Source organism: Agelaius tricolor, unplaced genomic scaffold (genome assembly GCF_023055355.1).
Source record: "Agelaius tricolor isolate 1412-34295 unplaced genomic scaffold, bAgeTri1.0.p SCAF_22, whole genome shotgun sequence".
Lineage (NCBI taxonomy): Eukaryota > Metazoa > Chordata > Aves > Passeriformes > Icteridae > Agelaius > Agelaius tricolor.
Window position 1 is genome coordinate 6,265,904 of NW_027269282.1, and position 16,042 is coordinate 6,281,945.

The 16,042-nt window shown below is 36.5% G+C and overlaps 1 protein-coding gene across 1 annotated transcript in view; it reads left to right on the forward strand.

The window, feature by feature from the left end:
• The window catches only part of NHLRC2 (NHL repeat containing 2), a 30,978-nt gene that overhangs the window by 2,410 nt on the left and 12,526 nt on the right, over positions 1 to 16,042 (forward strand). Inside the window, exons 3-5 of the mRNA XM_071446120.1 lie at positions 2,204 to 2,659; positions 4,983 to 5,104; positions 6,179 to 6,308. Of these exons, the coding sequence (XP_071302221.1) occupies positions 2,204 to 2,659; positions 4,983 to 5,104; positions 6,179 to 6,308 (708 nt within the window). The remainder of the gene's footprint in view (positions 1 to 2,203; positions 2,660 to 4,982; positions 5,105 to 6,178; positions 6,309 to 16,042) is intronic.

The following is a 16,042-nucleotide window of genomic DNA, read 5'->3' on the forward strand; positions in this document are numbered from 1 at the left end:
ACAGAATTTCCTGGCACTGTTGCAGGCTGAGGAGCTGAGTCACTTTGTTGCTGGTTACTAAACTGCTGGCTGGATTTCAGGGCTGTCTAAAAATGTCTTCTAATCTTTTAAGTAGCCTAAAAAAGGTGACTGTGTGTACTTCCATCACATTTTTAAATGGCTTAAATAAAGTGTCTGTGTAGTTAGGCAAACGGGATACGTGCTTAAAGCCCAAATCTGATGCCTCTATAAATAAAGTGACTTTCAAAAAGCTACTCAAGAATGTGAAATACAGGCTCAAGGAAAGGTAACTTTTTTTCCTTCACTGAGGAACCAGCTCTGAGAAGAATATAGTGAAGGTGGTAGAGTGGATATAGACAGGTGGTAGAATAGGATGTAGATCACTTTTTTTTCCCCTTGGAACTGAAATAACAAAATATGTAAGCTTAATGTAGATTTTTTTTGGTATCATCATCATGTTGTCTGCCATTAATAGCCCTTCATTCTAGAGAGGGAATTATGGTCTTTAAAGTCACATCTGAAATGAGATCAGTCTCTCACTCTGAATAAAAATGAAGGGTAATTTCTGTTTGGAGTGCAGTGTCTTGTCATGATGGCTTGTCAGAGATAAGCTGTAGTCTTACACAGAGTGTGTCAGCTACTCACTTATCTGGGATATTTTAATTGGCTGAACAGGGAGATGAAGAACAGTGTTACTTTCAGTTCTGAAATATTGTATTAAATACAATCCATGTAGTAAATGCCATACAATATAATACAATATACGTAGTAAATAACATTATGATGTTTGATTCTCCATTGCTGTTTCTGATTTGTTCAAATGCCCTTACATGGAGCATGTTGAAACTTCAGCTGGGTGATCACCAGAGAGAAGAAGTTTAAGCACAGGAGGCTGTAATGTTAGGGTGATCCTAAATCATTATAAATGTTATAGCACATGTGCCATGGCTCTATTGTCTGGAAGTTCAGGAGATCTGTTTCAAAGTGAAGACTGCTTTCCATAGGATTGAATGTCACCCAGCATCTTTATCTGATATGCTCTTACTGCTATCTTCACTGGTGCTATTTCTGTATTTCAAGTGGCATTCAGAAAGTTATTTTAAACCCCAGTGCATATTCAGTTCATGTTATCAGCAGTCCAGAAATTACTTCTATAAGAGGAAGTACTTTTTAATATTCAGAAATAGCTTGGCATAAATCCAGTGTTGTGCTCTGCTATAATCCTTCAAAGAAAGTGTTTTAAATGGAGTGTATGTTGTTATTTCTGATCATAGCATCCATCATTTCCACAGCAGTTTTCCTCATGAGGGGATGTTGTACCCTATTGTGCTGTTCAGGTGTTGACTATAGAATTGTCTTTCTAGCTTTAATGGTGTTTTTGAAGGACAGATAGAAGCGCTGGTGCTGATCCCTTCAGACTTAAAATATTTGACCTGCTTTTTAGATTTCAGCAGTTAATGATTGCACAACTTAAGCTGTCTGATATTGCAACATTCTGTTCCAATAGAGTTCATAAGACTATATCAGTTATAGTGAATTTTTAATTTTTCATTGTGAAATTGTTATATTAAGCCTACCTTGTTTGTAATAAGTGTTGTTTGTCATTTTGTCATAGTTGTCAGTGCTGCCATTTTTATTTGAAATACAGAATATTGTATTGATTTTGGAGGCCCATTCATTATATCTTTAACTGTTTATCCAGAAGCAGATATGTCCAGGTAATTCTGGAATTCCAATATTTGGTGTTATTTTTGTGGCTTCTAGTTAACTGTGAAGAAGAATTTTCTAAAACATTCTGGTTGTAAACAGGAATTAGAAGACAAAGAGGTATCCTAAGTATCTTAAAAAAACCCCAAAGTATCAGTTGAACAGCTACAACTTACCCACAATTATTTTGAAAGTATTTTCTAGCTTAGTATATAGAGGTTCAGGAACTGAGAACAATTCATGTCAGCCAGCTGGAGAAGTAATGGTCCTAAAATTTGGTAATTTTACCTAATATTTATTTCTGAATTTCAGTATTTTCTATATATAACTATCTATATTCCTATAATGTAACTGCTTTCTATTTGTTCAAATCCTCTCTCCTTCTAGGAAGTAGTCAGTCAGATTATGAGATAACTGTTAATTTTTTCTTTTTCTTTTTTTTGTTTTATTATTACTCAAATACATTTCAGTTGCACAACTTCATTTTTCTTTGCAGATGGTCTTGTTATTGTTGGTGTCCATTCAGCGAAATTCCCAAACGAGAAAGTTCTGGATAACATTAAAAGTGCTGTTCTGAGATACAATATTGTCCACCCTGTAGTAAATGATGCAGATGCAACACTGTGGCACGAGCTGGAAGTGTCCTGCTGGCCAACTCTGGTCATTCTTGGGCCTCGTGGAAATATGCTCTTTTCTCTTGTTGGAGAGGGACACAGAGAGAAATTGTTCTTATTTACCTCTATAACACTGAAATTCTACAAGGAAAGAGGACAAATCAAAGAGAACAACATTGGAATAAAGCTGTACAGAGACTCCCTTCCACCTTCTCCTCTGCTGTTTCCTGGCAAAGTGACTGTAGATGATTCAGGAGGAAGGTTGGTCATAGCAGACACTGGACACCACAGGATTTTGGTGACTCGTAAGAATGGACAAATTCTACACACTATTGGAGGTAAGGACATATCTGTAAGTTTATTAGAGCAATTTCAGTTCAGAAGTAGAGGGTGTTTGCTGTGCCTTCTGGCTGATTCTTTTTCTACAGGACCTGGCAGTTTGTAAGCATTGCCAGAATTTTTTTTGTACTAAAATCACTTTTACTAGATTTGGGGGAATGTGGTGTGAGACCATCAGTGAGAGACTGTTAATGCAATTTTCAGAGATGCCTAATTGTTTTTCATTGCTTCATTCACTAAAGTTCATGTTTTCATGTGTTGTCCAATAAGAATTAAAAAAATGCATTTTGTATTCCTGTGAAGGAATTGCAAATGGTTTTAGGTGTAAAGGATATACATCTGCATCAAGCTGCAAGGCAGGGAAAAGACCAGAGACTGTAATGCCTCCCTTTCCAATAGAAGTGCATTTTGAGTTGTGGTGGTGTTGTGAGAAGAGGTTTTCCATGTGTGTTTTTTGTTTGTTTATTGAGTTTTTTCAGTGGAAGAGCATTCCTGTTTAGGTGCTCCTCTGGTTTCAAAAGCAGAGGAGAATTACTAAGAACAGTGGCATTCCAGTAAGTGCATAGGCACCTGAGAATGCAGTTGCCTTAGTACATATAAAAAGACCTTCTCCTCAAATCTGAGATGATAATGTATAAACAAGTTATGAAAATAGTGAAAATACTTCAAATTTAGTTACATTTGTTACAAAGTTCATATAAGTTACATTTCAGCTTTATAAAGCTAACATCCATAGTTGCTTTTGTGAAATAACAATGTGCTTTACAATGCAGATGAAGACAATTTGCATACACATTGTATGCTTTACTGTTTCACAAATGAAATTGTTCTTTTTTTAAACCTATTGAAATGGGCAGTTACATCTTAGTGCAGCAAGGATGTAACTGTTAGGACAACCAAAATAGACAGATTTAGGAAGCAGTTGAATCCTCAGATTATTGAAAACAATGGTTTGTTTATGTCTCAGAATCAGGACCTGTGTGCTGATGTGTCCTATATTACTTAGTCTGGAATTGACTAATGCCTGCCTCAGGGCAGGATCCTACAAATCCCATAGAAATACTCTTCTGTTTAAAGAAAGGATGTAAAATTCTCTTGCTATTTGAAGTAACACTGCATTGTCTAGACAGGCTATTTATCCAAGTTAACCTGATTTATCATTAAGGCATTAGCCTAAATACATTTCTCCTGTAGGATGTGCCAACAGAATTTCTTACAACAAATATGAGAGAATTTCTGCTTGATTCGTGAGAAGTCTCTGCCTACAAGCTACCCTTTAGTGTTCTGGGACAGTCACTAAACAGGAATTCAGGAGTGTCCTAAGCTCCAAACTGGTACCTTCCTTCCTGTGGCATTGTGTGCTATTCCCTTCCCTGGGAATGTGCACCCTCACACTTAAAGGGGAGCTGCTGGAATCTGACAGGAATCTGACACACCAGTGCTTCAGTCCTGTGTGTCTGATAAGGTCTAAATTGATTTCTGACAGGAGGTTGTAAAAGTTTGTGTGTTTCAGTGACTCAGTTAAATGATTCAGTGGGCAGAAAATAATGTAATGAAGCTGATAATGCAGTAATAAATGTGGGCATGCACAAAGGTTGAAATTGTTATTTGCATCATAAATCATGGTACACACCTAACTCATACCTAAATGTCTTCTGCTGACACATCCTGCTAATGCACTCTCAAGTACAGTGCTTACCTTCAGGCTATGTTCCTTTCTATTTCCTGACTGTTGTATGCAGAAGAATGCCACTCCATCATTCTTAGTGCTCTTTTGTGTAACTAGTTCCATAGCATCTTTTTCCTAATTAGTTTTCTTAATGAGAAAATGTTGCTAATCAAATATTAGTTTCATTTGTGATTACACCAAAATCTAAACCAATGATATGGAGTTGAGCTTTGGAATTTTTTTTTTCCTGCTGGCTTGCTTTGATGTAGTCAAGAATTAAAAAAAACCCTGTAGTTTTTTATTTCTGTCTTCCATTGTTGCTGTTGTTTTTTACTGCAATTTAGAGCGCTATTAGGACTCCTCTAGAACAATTTAGAACTGTATTAAGACTTCTCTTTAAAATATGAGCTTAAAAAAGCAGAGAACTTGTGCAGAATAAGTTCAGAGCTTAATAGCACCAGGTTATTTTGATTATATAGCACAGTGACTAAAATGAGACTACACCAAATAGTAATAATATAAAATGTATAAGGTGCTGCTGTGAAAGCAGCTCCTGGAATATGTAATTCTCCTAGAGGTTTAAATGTGTGCACTTTATTTTAAAGTGACTTTTCTAAAAAATTACTTTTGAGTTTGCTGTGTTTTATTTATAGGTCCAAACAGTGGAAGGAGAGATGGAGGATTTTCAGAGGCAGCTTTCAACTCACCACAAGGAATCGCTATAAAAAATAATGTTATTTATGTAGCTGATACAGAAAATCACCTAATTAGAAAGGTAAATTTTCCCTAAGGAAATTCAAAGTTTAATCTCTTTTACTGTACTCTACTCACACAGGTGAAAATTTACACCACATGAATTACTCTCCAAATAACATCAGAAAGGAAATTTGGTCCACTATCTTATAAAGAAATACTGTTGTGCAGGGTTTTTTTAAGGGCTACTTATATTTTTGTGCTTCCTTTCAAATGCAGTTGAGGTGATCTACTTATTATAGCATAACAGGGTTTTGGTTTTAGTTTGGTTTTTTTTCCTAGTCACTCTTACTTTCCTGTTTTGATAAACATCTATTCTTAGTACTGGAAGCAAAACTGGTTTTGTTTCACTTCCAGTAGTATCAGATTCTTATCTACAGTTATTGTAGTGCTGTGGTGCAGTGAATATCCAAACTTCCCTTGGCTCTTGAATCCAGGTAAGTGCCCAGAATTGGCTGCAAGTGTTTTCTTTCTGATTAAACACTTGCAAAGTTTTAGCATGTAGGAATTGGATCTTGCATTAGGTTAGGTCAAATTTAGGATAGTCAGAAGGTAAGTTTGGTGATGCCGTATAATATTGCCTTATTATTTAAAGTGTTGTGTGCATCTCAGAAGATCTTGGACTTGGGTCCTCACCAATATCCCATTTGTGATCAGAGGAGGTGCACTGTTAATGCATCTGAGGTGCCTTTGTACAGATTATTTTATATGGAGATGTTAAAGTATGTGAGTTATGTCATATTCCTATATGAATTTAAAATTTAAAAACCACATCCACTGTTTATCTGAGTATTTATCCAGGAATTTGTGATGATTTCTTCTGCACTTTAGCTGTCGAGCAAATGCTGACAGAGCAGGGTTAATTTTTGTTGCACATGGAGTAGAGTTCCATGTAGGTGTTTTTGATACTGCCTGCTGCTTCCCCACCCCCATACTCCCTGTCCATCAGCAAGCATTGTGGTAAAATTAATTTCCCTAAAAGAAAAAACCCAAATGCCTGATATTTGTTAGGATTTGACATCTATCTCAAATTATCTGTAACTTTGGTCAAGTTAATTTCATACATTCATTTAATGTTTTATTTTGCTTCACACAGATTGACCTGGAGTTGCAGGTGGTGACCACTGTAGCAGGCATTGGGGTACAAGGTGTTGATAAGGAAGGTGGAGCAAAAGGAGAAGAGCAGCCCATCAGCTCTCCGTGGGATGTGGTCTTTGGAAGTTCAAGTACTGTATCAGTTGAGCTTTAACATCTCATGTTTACATGTGTGACTGTTTGCTAAAGGTTTTCCTGTTTTGGTATTAATCTGAGACAGAAGAAGTAAAGATTTACTGTAAAACTCAGTCTAAAACACAATAGTTTCTATTGCAAATGGTACCTGCAATTCTGCCTTGGATCCCAAAATGTTACTTGATAGAAGAAAAATTCTTTTGTGTCAAGTTATGTAATTACTGGATCCAAACACAGAAGGAAAAAATGATTGCTTTTGTTAGGCCAGTGCCTTAAGCCAGGATCACTTAAGAAGCAGGTACATTTTACAGGAAGTGAGTATTGTCTAAAAGTTCCTTTCCTTGACTATACAGACATGTCCAACCACTTTTAAATATTTGAGTTTAGGAAATAAAAATAACTTTATTGGGGACCTCTGTTTATTCCTGTTTAGGTGACATAAAATTACTAGGCTCAAGATCACTGTGGAGTCAGTCAGACAGGAGAGGAATACCTTAGCACAAACCATGCAAACATCAGGAGGTAAAATTATTATCCTTTGCATAATAGGATGCAAGAATCAACTTCTGAGGACTTACTTAGCTTTCTTTCCCAATTCACTTAACACACACCTGAGCCTGGCATCTCATAGCTGCCATGTTGTTTTCAGCTCTTACTGATTGGGAGTTGAAGCACAGTTTTCTCATGTTTCCATTTCAGCCTAATTTAGAAGTTCCAGATGCCAGTTTATGAACAATGACAGAACAATGCTTTGATGTGCCATAAAACCCTTAGGTTGGTATTTCAGACATGAAAAATTGACTTCCAGTATTGAAATTGCTTTTATCTGCAGAAGAATGGGGTGGGGAAGGAGCATGATTTATCTCTAATATCTTGAAATTAGAGGTGCTTTGCAAGTTTAGTAACATTTTACTGATGTGGAAGCATTTGTTAAAATTTTGTGTCAGTTATGAGGGAGGAAAATACACTGAAGTGTGAAGGAACCTAGAATCACAGAATGGTTTGGGTTAGAGGGGACTTTAAACACCATTTTTCCTGCCATGGGCAGGGACATCTTCCACTAGACCAGGTTGCTCAAGGTCTGATCCAGCCTGGTCATGAACAATTCCAGGGATGGGGCATCCACAGCTTTTCTGGGCAACCAGTGTTAATTCATCACCATTCTCACAGTCAAGAATTCCTTCCTAATTTCTAATGTAAATCTCCCCTCTGTCAGGTTGAAGCCATTTCCCCTTGTCCTATCACTGCATGCCCTTATCAAAAGTCCCTCTCCAGTTCCTGTTTAGCCCCTTTATGTACTGGAGGGTGCTCTAAGGTCTCCTCAGTCTTCTCCAGGCTGAACAGCTCAACTCTCTCAGCCTGTCTCCATAGCAGAGGTGCTGCTCCAGCTCTCAAATCATCCTTGTGGCCTCCTCTGGCCTTGGTCCAACAGGTTCATGAAGCTGCTTCAGAAATGCTCATAGTGTAGAATCTTCTGGTACAAATACATTGTCAGTATAGACAGAGTACAACCTGCAGCCTTGGGTACTTGAGTGAGTAACTGGGATGTGTTTCCAGATTTAACACTTCTGTTAACCTGCCTTGTACAACAAAAAAGCACCTTTTCTCAAAGGTCTGCTCAGCAACCCTTACAGTCTGTGTTAAGCATATGGGATCCTACTTGGAAGGGCAAGGAGAAGCACCTGAAAGAGAATCTCACTAGATGTGGGCTGCTGCTAATGCAGGCACGAGTTGTACTGAATTTTGTACAATCTGATTTTCCTTTTGTGAACCTGGAGACTTGTGTGGCTGGATGGTGTCGTTTTCAAGAGATCTTGAACCAGAAAGCTGATCCCTGTGGGATGTTATTGCAGAGCTGTTTCACAGATCAACAGAGGGGACTAATAACTGATCAGTGCTTCAGAAACTTGAGCTGGTTAACAGAACTGTTCAAAGTATCCTATAATTTTAATTTTTCATGAGCTTTCTTCTGCTTCTGTCAGTAGTTAAATATATTATTTTTTTTTTTTTAGTTTTGAGACCTCTGCTTGTTAAATGTTAATTGATATGATAATTGTTATCAACATGAACATAGTATTTACTGAGTTAGTCACCTGTAGAGGATTAGTCATCTGTACTGTTCAACACTGCTGAATTTTAATAAGCATTTGCATAGAAATCAGATCTTCTGAATGCACTTTATTCAGACCTATGCAATTTTTTTCATATTCAATTAGAACCTACTAGTCAGTTTGCTATTTAGATTGCCACAAAATATAATATAAGCTGTCAGCTAAGCAGAGATTAAATAAATTAAATTTTTTTTTGAGAGGGTAATAAGCCTAATAGATAAAATGGGGGAAAATATACATTACTGTAATAGCAGTAAATTCTAAAATGCTTTAGAAAACTACAACTGGAGGGAGTTGTAAAAATGGAGAGTTATATTGAATGGAATGTTAACAGGAGTCTGTTTCAGAGCATAAGGAACCAGGGCTGCAGTGCATGTCCAGCAAGCTTTTATTACTGCCATAAGCTGCAGTGACTTTTTAAGTTTGTTACCAGCCACATCCAAGTACTTTGTCAGAAATGCAGCAGGGTTTGCCAAGGTTGCCTTGTCGAGTTGCAGATTGCAAAGTTGAGTTGCAGCTTGTTTGAGCATAGTGGGGTCTTCTGCTGCTCTGCAGGATAGCATTTATGCCATTCAGAGTGCTGTCCTACAAGCTTATACCCTGCTGTCAGAGCATTAAAACTGGTCTGCCAGTGGCTGTTTAGGCACTTGGATGGATGAAGTAATTTATGAGAGTTTCAAAAATTACTTTTGTTTACACCCACACAGCAGTGTCCTTTTTTTGATGTTTGCTTATATCCTTCTGTGCAGGTTGCAGGAGTTAACATGCACTTCAACAAATGTAGGGTCATTATTACAAATTTTAAAAGTTTGATTTTTGTGCTAAGTGGTGTTGCCTGTGGGAAATAACACCATACCTTCCCATTTTCCTTAGATCTATGTAGCTGAAACTCTGCAGTTTCAGAAGGTAGATTTTTAGTTGTTTATTTAAATATGGATTGTATAGTTTTTAAACAAGTGATACTTCTGGGAGTTTCCTTTCAGTGTCCAAAGCTGTGCTACCCAGAACATGAATAGGAGAAAAAGGAAGTTGAAATGTTTAAGCAAGTTATGTACTAAACCAGATAGTATTAAACAGCTTATGCTGACCTTTTTCAAAGTTTCAAAGGGAAAAGATGGCAATCTTTTAAGAGAAAGGTTTTTCCTCTATCACTGACATTTCTTGAGTTTACTCTTATATACAGCTTAGAGTATGTATTGACCAACTGAAAAAATTATTTTTTCTTTAAAACTTTAATATGTAGGTGGTTGAGAAATGGAAAATACTGAGAAAAACTTTGAGGACGTGGATAAGTTAATATTCAGAACTGTTGCTATGTAGCATTCTTTTAAGTATCCACATAGTATTTTCCTAAGTAGGCTTTTCTTGCCCTGTTCTATACAGATGCTGAAATCTGAGAGATTGAGTGAGTGTGAAACACCATTTAAACCAAGTTTGGCACAAATGTCTCCCTTTGAGGCAGGGGAATTAATGGAGACAAAACAGATGGTAGGATTCAGACAATATATTCTTCCTTGTCATCTTTTTTATTTCTTTAGTTGTGGCCACTGAGCTTGTGTTTTACCTTCCTGTTAAAATTCTTGAATGAACTCCATGGATTAAATTCTGGCTTTGCTGAGGTTGGTGCTGAAATTTGCATTGATATGGATTGTGTGGGAAGTAGAAGGGGAGGGACGGCAGCTTAAAAATACATTACAAAATTACTGTGTGCTTTTTTAGCTTTCTCTGTTGTGCCCTTCTATTTTTATTTAGTGGGTGTTGAAAGCAAGTGATACTTTAATGCACAGTTGATTTGAGCATGAAATGTTCTTGATAGCTGCATTCTTGCTGGAAGGAGCAGGACAATGACCTGTGCTTGGTGACATAACCATGTGTTTCACATTCCAAAATCTGGTCTTAGACTGCATGATTGGAATCTATTTATAGAAACTCCCCAATTTACTGACCATGCTTTCAGTAAATTTATTGGAATTTTTTACATCAATTTAAGTATTATGTAGATAGGATTTAAATGAAAGTACAGTACCTTATCATACTGGTGCAATTTTTATAGCCCTTAAAAGGCAAAAGTATGTAAGACATTTTTCATCTTTCTCTGTGCTTCTGCTAGAGGGTTGTTTGGTACCACTGCATTCCAGAGCAAACACTTTTTTTTCCCCTGTATTACTCATGGTGATTCTTTCATAATGTTAAAAAAAACTAAAAATCACTTAAGCAGTAAGCAATTAGCATTTCCTGCTTGAACTCAGATCATACATGAAGTGTTTATGTCTGAACTGTCTGTATCTTAAAGGGATGTTTTCTTCTACATGTCACCCTTTTTCCTTCTAATCTGGTCTCATTCTGTCATTGAGGCTGTGGTTGTCACTGTCCTATGGAAAGAATTTTCCTGGGTAATAGCTGAAAATAAAAGAACTGCTTTTGCTATCATCAGGCTTTAATTTGGAATCATTTTCCTGGACAAAGCAAAGCTAGAATTCTTCCAAAGATTTGTTGTGTATGTGATATGACTTCATGATGTGGCAATGTGGATTTACTTTGAATGCAAAAGGCCTGCTCATCTCTTTAGCAGTTTCCTGTGCAAAGTACAAGCTCAAAGATATCCCATTTGGCTTTGCCATTATACAAGTTTAGTTCCACAGAAAATCATGGTAAGAGACATCACTGACACAAAACTGCATTGTCTTTATTTTCTTGATGAACTAGATCCTAAATTACTTGTAAATAGCCATTATTTTTTGTTTTAGATTCTTGGAATTTCAAAGAAGAAGTAACTTCTCATTAAAGAGAGAGGTGAAGTAAAGTGAAGGTTTTATTCCTGTGTAAGAACTGTTTTAGGTGAAAAAGTCTTTAAAGAAATAAGAAATTGGGAAGTTATAGGGCAGGATTGCAGTGAAGCAGGACCTTACTCAGTCTTATTTTGGGTTTATGAGTATTGCTGAATAGTAATAGTAACACAATTAATTAGTATTTTGCATCTTCATTATATAAACAACTTAAGAAATGAGGTACTTATGTCAATATTTTGGTGTAAACGTGCCTGTGACATACAAAGGCTGAAGTCTTGATGTAAGGATATAATGGGAGTAGTGACTGAATATTCAACAGCAATCTAACTCAATTTAGTTTGACAGACTGCTTTCCTAAGTTGTACTTCTCTATGTCTTGACAAAATGTATAATGACAGTGATTACTTTCTGCAGTAAAAAAGAAGCAGTTGGATTAGCAGAGTTCCCATCCTAACTGGTGTCAAACTTAGAATTGTTTTGAAGTCCATGACTGGAAAGTGCCTTCTGTAAAAAAAGTATTATATTTGTACATGGAGTGATGGATCTCATTCTCTTTGTTCTACAGTCTATAGTCTGATTCTATTAATTAAATCTGTGTTCACAATAAAGAAGCTTAAACTACACATCAGATTTCTAAAGAATACTTGGTGTATCAGTTCTTAATTTCAGATGCAGAACTGCTGAAAATACACATCTTAGCAAGTCTTAGAGAGGCTTTACCAGGCATCCTGGGGTCAGAAGGAGACACATTTTTTTAGCTGTTACTATTTGAGGCTGGAAGTGCTTTTGAATATGGAATGCAGGTGTTGGAAGTAGAGAGAGACCATGGTGCTGAAGTACCCTCAAGTGTGTGTGTTTGCTGTGCTTAATTAGGAATGAATAAAACACATAACCAGACATAGCTCCTTCTGTAGTTAAAATGAGGTATCCCAAGACTAAATAATCCAAATTAGTTCTTTCATGTCTGCAAATACTATCTCTTCTGCTTGGGATTTTTTGAAATATTTACTGCCATTACAGTTAGAAGGCCTGAGTTAGAAAACTTGGGAAAGAAATAAAAAAGTACTTCATTACAGTCATAATTTTATGCTCCCTATTATCTCCACTGTATGAAACCCCCTTGGTATCTAAATCCAAGGATTTCCCTTAATGAGAGGGAGGGGATGGTAACTAAGGAGGAAAATTCCAGAAGCATTTTGTTGCATAAAGAGTTGTGCCATTTGCGTGATGCAACACTATGTGAAAGAGTGCCAGGTAGCAAAAAAAAAAAAGGAAGAAAATTGATTTTTAGTCATCAAAAAGGGTTATGTGTACTTGTAAAAGTCCAGGTTTCACTGATAAAGCATTCCTTTGGAGCTTTGCTGTTTGTGTCTCAGTGACAAACACTGATTCTCTATTCTTCTGTCACATTTGCATTTAATTTGCTGAACTTCCACTTACTGAAGAGCAGGTGAGATGTGCATTCACTGTGCATGTGCCTATCTGTGAACTGCAGGGTGTGTTGTGTAGCCCCTTTTGCTCCTTGAGAATTTGCAGAGGATGAGTTTACCAACAGACTTCTTCCTTGGTTCTTTTTATTTCTTCAAAGATAAAATTAGTAGACAGGAATAATATTTTCAGACTTTGGTCTATTTAGAAAATGTCAGTGGTGCCAGCCACAAAATGTAACTTTGATTCCCAGGCTTTTATTTCCCAGACTGGAAGTAAGCATACAGTCCCAGATAGGGAGGCTGAAAGTGTGGGTAGTCCTGGGAATGGAATCCCTTCAAACAGATACTGCTCATGACTGGTGCCAAGCAAAGTAATTTCTGTGCATTCAGATTGGCTCAGCAGTAATGGTCAGCAGTGTTCTGACTGTTTGAAGATGTGCCTGTGTATAGACAGGACTGTGAGTTCCTAACACACAGACACAGCAGAGGCAGATTCAGGAGCTGCAGCATTGTCCAGTAACTGAGGCATCATCTAATGAGGAGTGTTTGTGCACTCAGAGCTGCAGGTCACTATTAGTGAATGTTTATAACACAAGGATATCCCATGTGCAAGCCATACCTCACTTGGATACAGGCACAGCACAGATAAGAAAGCACATACCCTAATAAGGAGAAACTTCTCTGCATTTTTAAAACAGCTCAAGATGGGTTGGAATGTGGTGCTTAATTGAGTAAATGTAAGAGAATTGCTTTTTTCTCTTATGTTGTTTTATAATAAATTCTTTAGAAAGAAATACTTTCCATTCATGGATGATAAGGAATTATTATAATGATGGCATTATCATAATTGTAGCATTCTGGCTCTCCCTGGTCCCCTTCTCCTCTGAGAACTGTACAAGGATAACAGTGGTGATGTCCTCAAACTGTTCTGTTGTGAAAGAAAGTTCTTCTGCCTTTTGTGTCAGAACATGAAGTGTTAAACCCTGAGAGGGCTTATTTATTGTGTGATAAAATGCTACCTTAGCTGTGTAGCATTAGTTTTAATATTCTAGGTTTGTGTCATTTTTTTAAATTAAAGCTCTGACGTATTTTCCACAATTTCACAAAGAGCCTGTGCTGTTTCCATGCTTGCATCCATTCTCTTTGTTCTAACATCCATTCAGTAGAAAATATTTCTGTTAAAATCTATGACAGTTACAGAGCTCTTACTTATTTTTACTGCCTTATTCTCTAGTTGAAGAAGAGATCTCTCTATCAATCTTACATATCCAGTAAAATTTGAATTTAATATTGATACTTTTTTCTCATATTTTATATGTCTTGCTGGGTGCAGAATTAGAGTAAGAAGCCTTTTCAATTTTTCAACATCTAGCTGTCACAGGAGAGTTTTCAGTCTGGTATTAGAGAACTGGATATATGAATGGAACAGATTTTTCAACAGTACTCAGTTCAAGTCTTACTCCTTCATTTAATTGGTAGATAAATGAATATTAAATAATTAACAAAACTTTCTGAGATAACTCAGAATGAATTGCATAACATAGCAAGATAAAAAAGCTCACTTTCTGAATAGATCAGTGATTTTAACAGTTTTCATTCTGTGGTACTTGGAATAGTAACATCTGAATGTGCAAGATATGCATAATGGAAATAGAAAATCCTGAATCTGAGCAGTTTCCTATATAGGAAGGAGTGAAATGATTTCATAATCTCTTTTCTCAATATAAATCTCTTAGAAATGAGCTCTAAACAAAAAGTGATGGGGACAGGGAGGTGTTGTTTTTGTTTTTTGGGCATTGTTGGAACTTTGGTAGCATTTCTGGTAATTTATAAAATGTGTGTTTTGCAACTCAATTTGCAAACCTTTTTTGATCCAGAAAAAGCTTGTAGGTACTTTGCAAGTTTGACTTTCATTTTTAGAGCTCTAGTTTATGTAAAAACATGGAGCCACAGGGAGGTGCAGAAAAGAGTCACCAGAGTTACTTTGATAGCAGTCTTGGGAACTTGTATATTTATCCAAGAAACAGAAAATGGTGAAGAAAAACTCTGTTAAAATCATACCAGCACTGTTCTGAAGAGACCTCACAGTTTAAGGAAATTCTGGAGAAAGAAGGATGCCATCTTTCCCTTCTTGTGGTTTGTAGTGTAGAAAAGATTTAGAATTAGAAGAATGGCAGGATCTCAGTTGGGGGAATGGTGGTAATTTCATTTTTTGGACTGACTTGTCAGATTTAAAATGCTTGCAGGCATTTTGCATAACATTGCTTTTATTTTGAAGCTCCAGACTATTTTGGCTGGGTGGGGGATTATCCATGAGATTGTTTTCAGGAACAGCTATGAGATGCACAGTGCTTTACAAGTTCACATGAATACAAAGCAATTTCAAGGTATTTTTCTATTGAGTGACTGATGAATACCTAATATATTTATTTAGAAAAAAATGTGTTGATGTTGTCTATAATTACATGGGACAGTGTTAAAATATAATACAGTCCTTATTTTAATGCAGTTTTTGAATGTCAATTTTCTGTTCCTTAAGATTTTCAGGAAAGACTAAGATAAGTAAATTTCTTTTGGTTTTGGGCTGTTGGGAGTTTTTTCATTGTTTTCCACAACCTGCCTATATGCATTTTTTACTGCTGTACTGTGATTACATTTAAAGCTATAGAGTACAAATATATTCTTCAATTTCCACTTGTATAAATTTCTTTGTGAAGTCATCTGGGCAAGATTTGTGTAGATATTTATAGATTTGGATTGCTGAATAATAGTTTTATACTTCAAGAAAAAATATAGATGCTTGACACATGCTTGAACACTTCTTGATCAGAAGGTCACTGTTCCACAGGTCTGCATCTTGCATTTGTGACACCACATTTACATGTGCTGAGGGAGAGCAACTTGGAAATTGGGTGGTTACTTGAGGGGGAAATTAGGAAATGCCCAGATCACATTTACTGTTTGAATAAACTGCAGTTGGTGCTCTCCAGGGCAAGCATCAGTTACCTTCAGCTTAAAACATGATGTCCTTTGTTTATAATTGTACATTATATGCATGATGTCCTTTCTGTATTATGTGCAATGCTACTGCCACAGTTATTTCTTTCAAAACTTGTTGACAGCTCCATGTAGTTTTTTGGAGTACCTTATTTTGTCACTAGTGTAGTAAAAAAAAAAAAGAAAAATCAAGATTGTATCCCCCAAAACCAGGCTTACTTGTTTGGTACTTGTTTGGCTGGTATGAATCAAAAATAGCATGTGAAACGGACACAATAGTAGAATGTTGCAAAGAGCAAATCTCACTTGAAACAGTGCCTTTATCAGGTAGGGATATTAAAACCACAATTTTTAAACCCCTGGGAATAAAAGAGCAAGAAGAAAAGAAGAAAAATAGCAAATT